General features: G+C 40.0%; 1 protein-coding gene across 1 annotated transcript; it reads left to right on the plus strand.

Moving 5' to 3' along the window:
* The first annotated feature begins 231 nt into the window (after nt 1–231).
* On the plus strand, nt 232–12,005 carry LOC131237241 (uncharacterized). Its single transcript, XM_058234933.1, has 4 exons — nt 232–444; nt 538–650; nt 5,963–6,132; nt 11,285–12,005. Exons 1-4 carry the CDS (start codon nt 408–410, stop codon nt 11,781–11,783), a joined length of 819 nt encoding a protein of 272 aa, XP_058090916.1. The 5' UTR covers nt 232–407; the 3' UTR covers nt 11,784–12,005.
* Nucleotides 12,006–13,061: the final 1,056 nt, after the last annotated feature.

The following is a 13,061-nucleotide window of genomic DNA, read 5'->3' on the forward strand; positions in this document are numbered from 1 at the left end:
GAAGTTAAATATACCTGGATAAGAGAAAAAAAAATAAAATCAGATCCGTCCAAAACTTCTATTCTCCCAAGAACTTTTCAACGGTAAGAATTTTTAATCCCAAATCTGTAATCCATTTAAGTCTTGGATCTACCTAATTTTTGGGTTTATAATCTAAAATGATACGAAAAAGTGGATGAACGGTGTGGATAAGACCCATACATCACGGTGGCCACTCAAAGCTCGTGCCCGTTCCCATCTGGAGACGGGCGGGGTTAGGACGCAATCCGCGTCCCGGGGTCTCACCCAATCCGCTCTCCCGCGTCACTCTGTCGTCCTCTCTTTCTTTGCATCGACATCACAATCACTCCCTTACCAAATCACGGCATTGCAGAAGTAGTGATGAACGGCTCTTCTCCTCCAACAAGATGCATGAATTCTCAACTGTCGATGGCTTCATGGACGGTACAGATTTCTCAGCCGTTACTATCAATCTACCAAAACCAGATCCCTTGGAATTCCCTTTCTCAATCTCAATATCTTTTCGTTTCTGCACAGTGAATGAATCCTTGGGTGAAATGATAAAATACATAGCGAATGAGCCCTCAGTCGGGCTTTTCTACGTCCAGCAACACACCCAAAACGCCGTCCCCAACCTCATCCATATCAAGGTATTCTCCTGCGAATATTCCCTGTTTCGGTTTATATCTTCTTGATTTTTAAAAATTTTTTTTTCTCTTTTGTTTTCTTTCTTTTGATTTAGGGATTTGGTACTTGGGATAGGATTTAGGATAAGGTGTTAGTTTGCTACAATGTAATAGAGTGTTGACAATGCATCAAGTACACGTGGCATAAGGACGCCAATCCTGGCCGTTCAAATCGTGGTCCCTGTTTATCATGGAACATAACCGGAAAATCACACTTTCATTGTAAGATCCTCACCTTCCGATGGGTTGCCGTCAAATGGACTGTTAGGGGTCGTTTGGATGCCCGTAGTTTTTTCAGTTGTAAACACATTAAACCTGAAAAGAGTTTCAGGTGTAATCGGTTTACATGCTATTCCGTTTGGCTTTTAAGTGGTAATCTGTTTACAGGTAAACAGATTGTGTGTTTGGCTAAACAATGAATAAAGTAGGTATTCATACCAGAGAGATTGGGTGGTGAACCTTCCAAAATCTGCAAAAATCACATAAGAAAGACTTGATTTTTTTTTAGGGCCCTAAGAGGGCATTAAAGCATGCACACACTAAACGGATTGGATGTCTTCCACCCATCACAGTGGGCGTCAAATGCAATCTAGAAAATTTTAATGATGGACGTCCCATCCTTCCCTCGTGTGGTCCATTTGATAATGGACGAGCTGTTTTTTTAGGGCCACAGGAGAGCATCAAGGGAAGTACATGATGGATAGATTGGATGCACCATACACATTACGATGGGCCCCACATATCATGAGTATATATTAACCATTGTGTTTTAACATGTGTAATGCCTTTTTAGCTGTAAAGACTTTACCTGTAATTTGAAACATGTCTTTTTACTAGGTTTTAGATTACAGCTAAAAGCTGTATTCTTTTTATAGCCTGTAAAGCCTTTACAGGCAAATACATGCATCCAAACAACCCCTGTAATCAGATTACCTGTAATCCCTTTACAACTTAAGGACTTTACAGGCATCCAAACGACCCCTTAGGAAGACGATGTTTGATTGTCCAGATTTATCTTGAGGAATTGGATGGTTACGATTGTTTGAGCGGTCTGACTTTTGGGCTTTGCCCCATCCCCACTGTGATTCAACCTGAGACCTCAAATGTTGCAAAACACTTACACTTTTACCATCCAATTGGCTTCCATCAAACAGGCAATTGGAAGGAAAATGGTCAACAGTCCAAATTTACTTGGGAAATTAGATGGTCTTGATTGCTTGAAAGGTGCGACTTTTTAGTTATTCCCTACCCTGATTGGGGCGGACAGTTTGGATGGTCTGGATTGTGATGCAAATGCATGCCATGTGTACCATCAGTTGTTTCCCCATGCTCCCTTAGGGCCTATTTGGTAGATGCCTAAACATTAGTTCATCTCATTTTAGTTAACAGTTTATGTATCAGAGTTTATAGTTTATCTAAATTGTTGAATATCAATATTATTTTTAATCCTTACAAAAATGTCTAATATGTAATTACTGTTAACTAAAATGAGATGAACTCATTTTTAGGCATCTACTAAACAAGCCTTTAGTGTGTAGCATACTCACGCCGTATTCTAGCCCTAGAAGATGTTTGAGAACATTTATAGAGGTTCATATAGACATTGTTTTCAGTATCAGTATCAACTTATATATCGCACCCTTGGGATATGGCAACATATTGGGTTTCACATGGGAAATATCGTATATATCGCATATAATATATCATTGTTTTTGGGAAACATTGGGAAATTGGTTGAATTTTCCCAGGAAGATGTTTGAGAACATTTATAGAGGTTCATATAGACACTATTTTCAGTATCAGTATCAATGCATGTATCGAACCCTTGGGATATGGAAACATATTAGGCATCGCATGGGAAATATCGCATGTATCGTTGTTTTTGGGAAACATTGGAAAATTGGTTAAATTTTTCCATGAAACTTCAGGGAATGCTAATCATCACACACTTAGAACTCAAAAGATCACAAAAAACAAGTACACAAATAAGTTTCCTTTGTCTAGGTTCCTAAACTATGCAATGTTTGATAGAAGTGATGTAACTATATTAAAAATCAGTTCATAAGCTTTACAAATCATAGAAGACATGTACGAAAACACAACCAATTAATTATTTTCAAAAATTAACACATGGCATACAAGTAATTAAATTTAAATTGTCCAAATTATGTCTCATAACAAAAATATAAGGTTTATTTCCTCTTCTGATGATGAGATTGGTGGACATTTACTGGACAACAATATAATTTTGGGGTCGTGACGTAGTGAAAGTTGGTTCCACAATTTAATTGGTTTGAGTTAATATATTAGAGTGCATGCGTATCAAGTGTTATACGGTTCTAGAGCATCATCCAACTCTCACTTTTTAAATAGAGAATACTTTGATACTCTGGTAGAGAAAATTGCTATGAAATTGCTTACGTGGCATACAAATAATTCAAAATAAACCATCCAAATTATGGGCACCAATTTAGGACTAAAAATAACTCTAAGTTGGTTATCAAAATAGTAGTGTTGGTTGCTTATTGGACTCTTAGAAATGAAGAATATCCAATGGCCTTATTTCAAATAACAAGTGTCCACGAATAAGTGGTTATTGTTGTTCAAACAACCTGATTTTTATACTATAACTTAATGAGAGTGGGATTCACAATTTAATTGGTTTAATTTGGGTTAACATGTGCCAAATAATACCATGCTAAGTGCCTGTGTATCGAGCATAATACACAACCAAAGTATCAAGTCACCCCATTTCTATGGTGTGGCCTACCTGATGCGTACTAGTTGATCCCTGTGTGGGACCAACCCATTGAAAGGGTTGGATGTCACAATACATGATAGGTTAGAAATTATCTGCTGGATGGACCATTACTTGTGGTCCAACCATTTGGATTTGTGACCTTCTCCCTTATGATGTATAAAAGACAGAGGGAAGGAGGGATTAACCTCATCAAATTGGTCCTGGCCTCAATTCTGATTTATCTTCTATCAGTCCTGAGGTGTCCTGCTAAGATAATAAGCAAGATAGAGGCTATTCAGACTCTCAGAAACGTTTCTTGTGCAATAATTGGCAAGCTTGCAAATTCATTTGGTGGCCTGGGATTCATTTTGTAAACCTATAAGGAGTGGAGTTCTGGGGCTTCAGAATGTGAGTGCTGCTTGGTAAATGGTTTTGGCATTCAGGAAATGGGGAAAAACCCCTTTCGAGAAGTGTCTTGGTCTTTAGGTACCATGGTTTAAAATAGGTCAATATTGAGTATCCTATTGTTCACAACTGATATCATATCGTATCACCCTGTATTGTCTTGTATCAGGCTGTCTTGGGCTGATATATCCGTATTGCCCATGGACAGTACCAGTACATACCGGCCGATATGTACTGGTTTTGGACAATGATTTAAACCTTGCTAGGTATAGAGAGGAGGTCAACAGATGGTTAGTGAAAGCTGCTCTGTGGTTAATCAGTTTGCCGATATGGAAAGCCATTTTGTGGGCTCACCCTTTTTATGCTAACAATCTCTACTTTTGTGTTGGAGACAACCTTAGAGTTAGGTTCTAGGAAGACACTTGGTTTTCTCAAATCCGCTTGCTGAGAAATTTAAAAGACTGTATCTTCTAGCCATCAACAAAGGGGGCTCAGGTCCATTTCTGCCATAGGTTGGGCAGCAAGATTGTCTGAACTCCCATGTTTTCACATGAACTCAACGATGATGAAATTGTGAGTTTTACTAAACTTTTGCACCTCCTGAATTCTGTATATGTTCCCCTTTCAAGAGAGGACAAGAGGATTTGGGCCTTAGCCTGGCGATCTTTTTTCGGACAAATATTTAGCTAAATTGCTATCTGGTGGTGATGGGAGTAGAGGGTGTGCATTCTTCAGAATCTGGGATGCTGATGTTCCTTGAAGGCTTTGAGCATTTGGTTGGTTGCCCTCTGGTGACAAGATTTTTATGTTAGACCACCTTCAACATCGTGGAATGGTTATGCCGAACAGATGTCTTCTATGTGCATGAGTTATCGTCCCCTCTGTTAATCAAATTTGGTATATCATGGGCAAGGGGTTCCAAAACGGCAATGGCCACCGCCATTACGGTTACGATACGGGCCTTGATGGCTGTTACACCCCCCGTAAAGATCGTTGGCCTTTTTTGTTTTTTGAAAAAACTGTTACAGGACTGTTACGGGCCGTTAACATATGCAGTGTTGGACAGTATTCACTGCTGGGGGTCAGCCGCATGGGGCCAGATTGGCCTGTGCTTGAAACATGGTTTTGTTTACTGTTTTGTGGTTCCTGTAGTCTAAGAGAAACACCAGAATCTTCAAAGGACGATCTTCAGGTTTGCAAAGACTTGCAGAGCGGAGCCTGCCCGCCAATAAAAAAAAACCTAACCCAAGGAAATAAAGTGAAAAAATCCTGGTCACATTCTGCATGTCCAGAGAGAAGCCAATTCAGTGATGGCCTGGAAAATCTGAGTGCTCCAAGGACTTAGATCCAGATTGTTGACAGGAGATAAGTAGCTCCCATCCCTTTTGGGGCCAACTCTTTCCTCAGTTTATCAGCTTTTCTTCTGTATTTTCTAAGGGGCGGTTTTGTTTTGCTGTTTTTGTGTGGTCTGTTTTTTATTTTTTTCAGGCCCTGTTTTTTTATATTATTGTTTGCTCTATTTATTTATTTTTTCCCTGAAGTAATATTTTCCCAGATTTCTCAAAGTTAAATGGAATTAACTAGTTGATGTCTGATTGTGGTCTCTGTGGGCACATAAAAGGGTTTAGCTAAACCTGGTTAGTGAGGAACTGTACCTGACTGTCTTTTGCTTTTGGTGAGGGACTTTGATATAGATTGAAAGGCAGGGTGAAGAGGAATCTTTTGAGAACATTTGAGGAGGGACCTCAGGAAAATAGCATGAGCTGTTTGAATGTCTCTAGAAAGCATGTTATGGGTTTAGGTGCTTCAATTGAGGAAAAGGGGATTTTTGCCCACATAACTGTTTCGAAAAAGCTAGTGGATTAGGCTAGGCAGTGCAACCCTTGATCACTCTTGAGAACTGAGGCAGTCAATTCACAGTATATTAGTTCAAAACAAAGAAATTGTATAAAACTTGCAATTGTATAGACTGGTAGCGATAGCTCTATGTATGTTGTCATGGTGATTTGTAAATAAATGGCTGATTCTTTTTTCTTCCTCGTCCGTCTATCATTAATCACTATTCATTGATAGCTTTTTGGGTATAATAGACAGCAGTTCTCGTGGGAATGCCTTGGCACATTTTTTGTAGGATAGAATTGTCGAGAACTCTCGTGAAATAACCCTGCACACAGAAGACTTGGAAGATTCTATTGCAATGGTGAGGTCGATGAAGGATTGTGGCATAACCATTGCTGATGAAATGAATAAAGACATCAAGAGATCTCTACTCATGATGTCAGCATCTCAACCAAAGAAAGGGTAAGCTTCTCTATTTGTCATTTTCTTTTTTATCCATTTCATTGCTAGAATTCTCGTATGTTTTTTCTTTTCTTGTATCAATATATTTACATTACTGTTATAAAGAAAGCTGTGTAAAAGAATACAATGATACAAAGAGGCGAAACAAATAGAAGCACAGGATTACTAGTGTGGGGGTAGCAATCCGTACAAGGAGAGGCTATCTAGAGAGAACTCCTTAGGAAGCTCATTGACAAAGGCAATTTATTTCCTTGTGAATGTGGTGAAGAGATATCTCCAAAACAAAACACACTTCTTGTAGCTCTTCAATAGGGGGGGGGGTGTGCTCCAATGGTACCGGTACCACTGCAAGGCACGATGGTACTGGATGGGTGTAGGGCCGACATCCGCACATCATATGCGTCATTGATTGTACCCCCTGGGTTCTAAAAGCAGGCATCTGTTAATCAGGTGGGCCACATTACAGGGAACAAGTTGGGAGGGAACAACCACTCTTGATTAGGTTGGAGGGTCCACCATGTTGTATATATGAAATCCAGGCTATTTAGACCCTTCACCTGGTTGGGATGAATGTGCAGGCTGAAAATCAGGCTGTTTCTAAATTCAGGTCGGCTCCTGTGTAAATCAAGGGTAGGCGTCCCCTCACATTGTTCCATGTGTTGTGTCCTGTTGTGGTAATGGTGGGCGTACTGGTGCCCACCGTTACCGATACGGTGTAACAGCGGGCACTGTATCGGTCAGATTTTTTTTATTTTTTATTTTGGTCAGAAAAATCCAAAAAATAATTTATTAAATCCAGAAAAATTTAAATATTCCAAAATACATTCGTTTATAATTTTGAACATGTTTGTGGTAGTGTAACGGTCCACAATTTGGTAAGAAAGTTATATCGGCCTGTCTGATGAATTTTTGAATCTGACAACCTAGGATTGACTATAAAACTCATATATCTAAGTTTCTAACTATCTAATAGCAATGATAGATATTTTAGAATGAATGTAATATCAAAATATTTCAAAGTTGTAGGTGATTGCCATTATTTACCATAATGTAGTGTACATTACATACCTGAAGATTTGCATAAATTACAACGTGCATTCCATTTAAAGTCTTCAACATACTAGAGACTTTTGTGTCCTATCCTGTGATTCCTGTCTTGTCATCCATAAGGGAAAAAAATTAGTATTGTTTGATTAACTCGCCCGCAACTTGATTAAGGATAACATTAACTTGATTGAACTTGATTGTTTGTCAGGAGAGTTATTTTAAGGACAAGTTTGGTAGTGTGAAGTGTGTGCTTGCTTGGTGAATTTGTGGGTATAGAAACACTTACCTTAATTGTAAATAAAAGAACATACTTACCTTAATAAAACTCATCACCAAAATGAAAATCTGCTTTGTTGTGGTTGCTCGATCTCCACACCCTCATCATTATCAGGCTGCAGCTGTGGAATGCGTGCGGCTGTGGCTATGTATCTTTCATCAAACCTGTTAATCAAGTATAACTCACCAAAATGATGAGAAGATACAGAAGTCAGCCTGATATAAAACTGAGGTGGGCTACACTGTGTGAACGAAGTGGCCTTGTTGCATCCCCCCCCCCCCACATGGTGTATGATTCATGCACGAGTTGTGGTGTATATTTTTCACCTTTCTTTTTTAAGTTGTCGTGTATTCAAATCGCCCCCCCACCCCCCCTTTTTTTTAGTTAAATCCGTATTAAGCCCGAGCTTTCACTTCACGTCTTTTTTGGCTTATCCATATTTTTGACTGATTCTTTTCCTGTTTTCATTTAAATTCTGTCCGAATTAAACCAGTGTGTTTCTAGTACCCTTTTCTTTTCTTTTCTTTTCTTTTCTTTTCTTTCTGGGTGACATTTTGCTAACAATGATTTGGATTTTGTTGGCCTGAGGTTTTGTGCGCGTAGGCTAGTGGGAACTACACCAGCAAGGGTTGAGATTCAAATTGAGTTTTTGCAAGTCTCATGATGGAGATTGCACTAGTCATTTGGGGGATGTTAGTCTATTGTCTAGGAAGCATGAGATGATTCTTCATCATCATGTAAGTGTACGTGGGAGGATTCTCTAGATCTTCTCATGCTTATCTTGAGAGATTCTGGAGATCTCCTCCAGCCTATCTAAAAGATTTACATAGAATATGAGAGTACCCACGTAGTAAATAGAATTTACAAGAATTCCCCCATGGGAATTATACACCATTTCTTTAGACAATGCTAAAAGACCCAAATGGCAATTCCTGTTGTCCAAATCATAGTCTCGTACAAACAAACTTCATCTGGCACGTCTCAAAAAAAGAGAGAGGCTAATGCTGAAGGTAGAAATCATATTATTCAGACAACAATTGAAATTGACCTCTAAACTTCCCACCAGCATGGCATCACTGGACTCCCAATCGAGTTCCTCCTACAAATCAATGAATAGATCATCCATCGAGTCATCCACCTTTGTTGCTATCTTCTCCCCCATCACTTAATGTACTTGCTATTCTATTTCCATTGACCATTTTGCCCTCGTGACCTGTACAACCTTTTCCTTCCTGAACTTGTACCTCATAAATCAAAGCTTTCAGTTTCTGTCCTTCTGCATATGACAACCACAAAAGAAGAAGAAGAAGAAGAAGAAAACAGAGCATCCATAACTTTGCCAAGCATTAAAAACACCAAACTCAGATTACCAATCTCTGAGTTGAAGGATAGGTTGGGCACAGATGGGGAGGATAAAGTGTGCGAGTTTGAAGCACGGTTCGAAGCAGAAGTGCACCTGGTTAGAAGAATCATGCAACTATGGGCAAGCAGTCTCCAAAGAACACTGCCCCAATAAGGGACTGAAGATTCCTACGATGAAGATGGCTGTGAGGAACCCACAAACGACTATTCAGTCGACGTGTCATCCCTTCCAGGAAAAGCAGTGCAGAAGATTTTACTGTGAACAAATTTCTACTTCCCCATGTTACCAATCTTTGGTTAACACCCCTTACCTACATATAAATTTCCTTTATGCTACTTACCAATTATACTAGCAATCTTTGGTTAACACCCCTTACCAATTGCATGAAGCTTTAAGCAAAGTGGCAAACAATTTGGATTCAGGGGAAGGGAAGAGTCTGTTTGAAAATGTTAGCAAGTAATAAACAGCTAAGCAGCAGGAGCAGCACCTTTTTATTATTATTATTATTTATTTATTTTTAACACACACACACACACCCCCGCACACTCACGCTAGTGGAATTTCGCCACCTATGAGTACTCGAACCCTTGACCAGCAGGAGCAGCACCTGGTTACAAAGATCATGCTATTAATGCTAATTTCCTCCTATAAAGACTGAATCTTTGGACACAACCTCACCTTACTCAAATGCTTTCAAAGCAGTGGCCAATGTTCACCTTCTTGTGCTTTTGTGAGAGAGACAAATTCATGATAACACCTTTGCACCCAATCCTTTTAATGCTAGCCACTATACGAAAGGGTCTGAATATATACTGATCTCCTCAACCAAAGACCTTCCTTCTTGGGCCCAAAGACTAGCTTGGTCATGGGACTCAAACATCCTCCCTCAAGTCTCCTCTTTTGACAGCCCTCCAAGGCTGGAGAAAGCCCAAGGGAAACCCATGTGGTCCACTATCTAAAGGACAGAAACCTTGCGAAATGTCAGTCATACTTCTATTGATCTTGGCATTGTTATGGTACTCAAAGAGGCATGTCGATCCTCTCCTTCCCAAAAATGCTGCAACAATGTTAAGGAAAACCCAACTTGTTTAACATCCTGACATTCCAGTTGTCCACACAACCACCTTCCCCCCCCCACAACACATTTATTTATGGTTGTAGTTATTTGAATTTTGTGTTACCTGAAAGGTGCACCAGGTCAATGAAATTTGTATAAAAGGAATGGTCATTTTTGAGTTGCAAGATATTCAGATGTAGATTGGGCAGGTTCCTTAGTAAATAGATGATCCACTATTGGATATTTTACGTTTTCGGGAGGAAATCTAGTCACATGGAAGAGCAAAAAGCAGATCATGGTGGCCCAATTGAGTGCCGAAGTAGAGTATAGAGTTAATGGGATTTGCAGTACACCTCCTGTGAGTTAATGTAGATCAAGAAATTGTTGCTAGAAATGGGATTTGCAGTACACCTACCTATGCAATTAGTTTGTGACAATCAGGCTGCTTACACATGGCAAAAAATTCAGTCTATCTCAAAAGAACGAAACACATTGAAGTCAATTGTCACTTCATATATGATAAAGTTTCCACTGGCGAAATCTCTACTTTACGTGTTCAATCTAAGGACCAACTTGTTCATGTCTTTGCCAAAGCTCTTTGTTCCACTCAGACTACACAAATATTCTAAGCTTGGCACAAATTATATATGTGCTCCAACTTGAGGGGAAGTGGTAATGAATGTGATATGGACCTGCATATGTGCACTTATATAGGTTATTTTGGTCTAGGACATGAGAGAATGTTTGCTTTTGTTATTAATGACATTTCTGTAATTATGAAACTTTCGTAAGGGATGAACAATAACTTCGGCCCATTTTTTTCTCTACATTCGTTTCTCATCTCTTTCGTTCTTTCTTCTCTATTCCATCTCTCTTTGCATTGTTTTACATACCTCTTAGCCCAAACATTAATAATTAAAAGATGGGGTTATGGTGGCGGTGGTGATGATTCACACCCATTAGTCTGGATATTAATACTTGGATGTTATGATGGTGGTGGTGGGGATTTGCACCGTTAGTTCAAATATTAACAACCATCAGGTTTTGGGTCTCTGCCTGAATAAGATTGGGATCTGGCCTGCAATAAAGGCTTGCGGTTTGGTTATGAACCTGATTTTGAAGTTCAGTTAAGAAACGGGTTGGGCTGTGGTCAAGGTTGGTTTATGATTTTAGTGCTTGGACTTTGACCTGATATCAAAGTCCCGATTACTATTCGGGCTGGGCCCGATTGAGATTCAGGCTGGGCCTTCAGGCTGACCATGATGGGTCAGATCTGGACCATTGCCAACCCTACCCAAAAATGAAGCTTGTGCACCACCAAGTTTGGTTCAGCAATGCAAAGGAAGTTAGTTAACCATGCCAAACAACCTTTTGCAGTCTGTTGCTAAATCATAAATTGTGAATCCAGGTTAATCCAGAACCCAAGTTTGGGTTTTCAGATGGGAAGAAGCAGCTCTTGGGGAGCCGCAGGCTTTAGCTTTAATGCAGGTCGTGCCCAGCAGGATGGTGGGAGCAGCGGTGGTTATCTCTCTACAGTTCTAAACTCGGCAAAGCAGAGAGCTGCATCTCTTAGATGGTCCCAACTAGATGCTTCTCCATTGGGAGACCCAAAGGGTGAGAGGCTCATTTCATTTTCTACACCGCCTGTGTCTGTGGTAGCTGCTGAAGTAATTTCAACTCGTACGGATATGGAAGCTGATGAACTGCCCTTGTCAAGCCATATGGTGGATGAGCATTTCGATTTGCCCACTATCATTGACGAAAGCTCCTCAGCCCATGATCCATCACCGATGTTAGAGAATTATGAGAAGTATAGATCCGATCAAGAAGCCAAACTGGCGGAATGGCTGGAAGGGATTGAAAACCGGAGTGGATCCGTGGACACAAGTCGGGTCAACGTGAGCTAGCAGTCTGGGGTGGTTTTGCATGGATAATACTGCTCAAACGATATAAAAGCTTGTAACTTATATTTGTTGAGTATGATTAGGGGTGTCTCAGTGACTGCTCTGCTCTTTATTGGGGGACCATCTTGTCAATGGTGAGATCTGTAATGATTTATGCTCTACAGAGATGTTGTATGTAGCACCCTTCTAATTGCTACTGTGTTCTATTTCTGAGGTATTGTACAATGCTCGGGCTCAATGTTTGTAGCTTTCATTTTGTTCAAGTGGGGCCCATGGTTCCATATTGTAGCCAATGGCATGATGGGCCCGTCATCACTAAACTAGATATTGGTGTGACGATATTGCTGCATGGTCCTAAAACTCGGTGTCTTGACTTGAAACACAGCCGAGTCAACTTGACTTGGTAGGATTTCGATCTGAGTCACTATGGGCCCGTTTGGATACCATCAAATAAGTTTTCTTAATTTAGTTTGGTTATTAAACTTAAATATCTTAATGAATCATAACGAATCCTTCATGTGATAAATGGATGGGATCTCTATTTATGCCATGTTGGGAATTCACTCCTTGATGTTTTTCAGAAATCCACTCCGTCAACCATTTGATTCAGCTCATTGTGGCGGGTGGGCCCAAATATGAGGTATATCCAACAATCAGGTGGGCCACACAAAGTGGTATTGACCGCTCACTGTCAAAACCAAGCTGAATGTCGTGTGGCTCTCCTGAGATTTCTGAGAAGTCATTCCGTCCACCGGTTTTTCCAGCTTATTTTAATGGATAGATCCAAATGTAATGAAGATCCAAATCTCAGGTAGACCACAGCTTGAAACCGTGTTATTGAACCCCCACCAACAGAGGATCTCAAAAAAATGGAGTGTCCTATAAAGTTTTTTAGAAATGCACTCTATCTATCATTTTTGTCAGCTCATTTTAAAACGTGGGTTCGAATATAAGGCAGATCTAACACTTAAGTGGGCCACAATATTTCGGGTACACAATCCTTTTTCCTCTTCATTTGCTAGGTTCAAATTTTCACTCTTCCTTCATCTTGATGCCTGGAGTTTGCAAGTATATTCGTAAGTGTAGGGGCTCATAATATTAGTGCGGGATGCATGATGAAGACTGTAATGGAAAATGCCTCAATGTTTATACGTAGCCAAAATGCAAGAATGCTCATGATACATGATATATAACACAGAAATCCACGGAGTGAATGCCAAACTCAAATGGTAATTCAGCGGGCCGCTACCGTCATAATTGTATTGCATAGTCCATACTGTC

Source organism: Magnolia sinica, chromosome 1 (assembly GCF_029962835.1).
Source record: "Magnolia sinica isolate HGM2019 chromosome 1, MsV1, whole genome shotgun sequence".
Taxonomy (NCBI): Eukaryota; Viridiplantae; Streptophyta; class Magnoliopsida; order Magnoliales; family Magnoliaceae; genus Magnolia; species Magnolia sinica.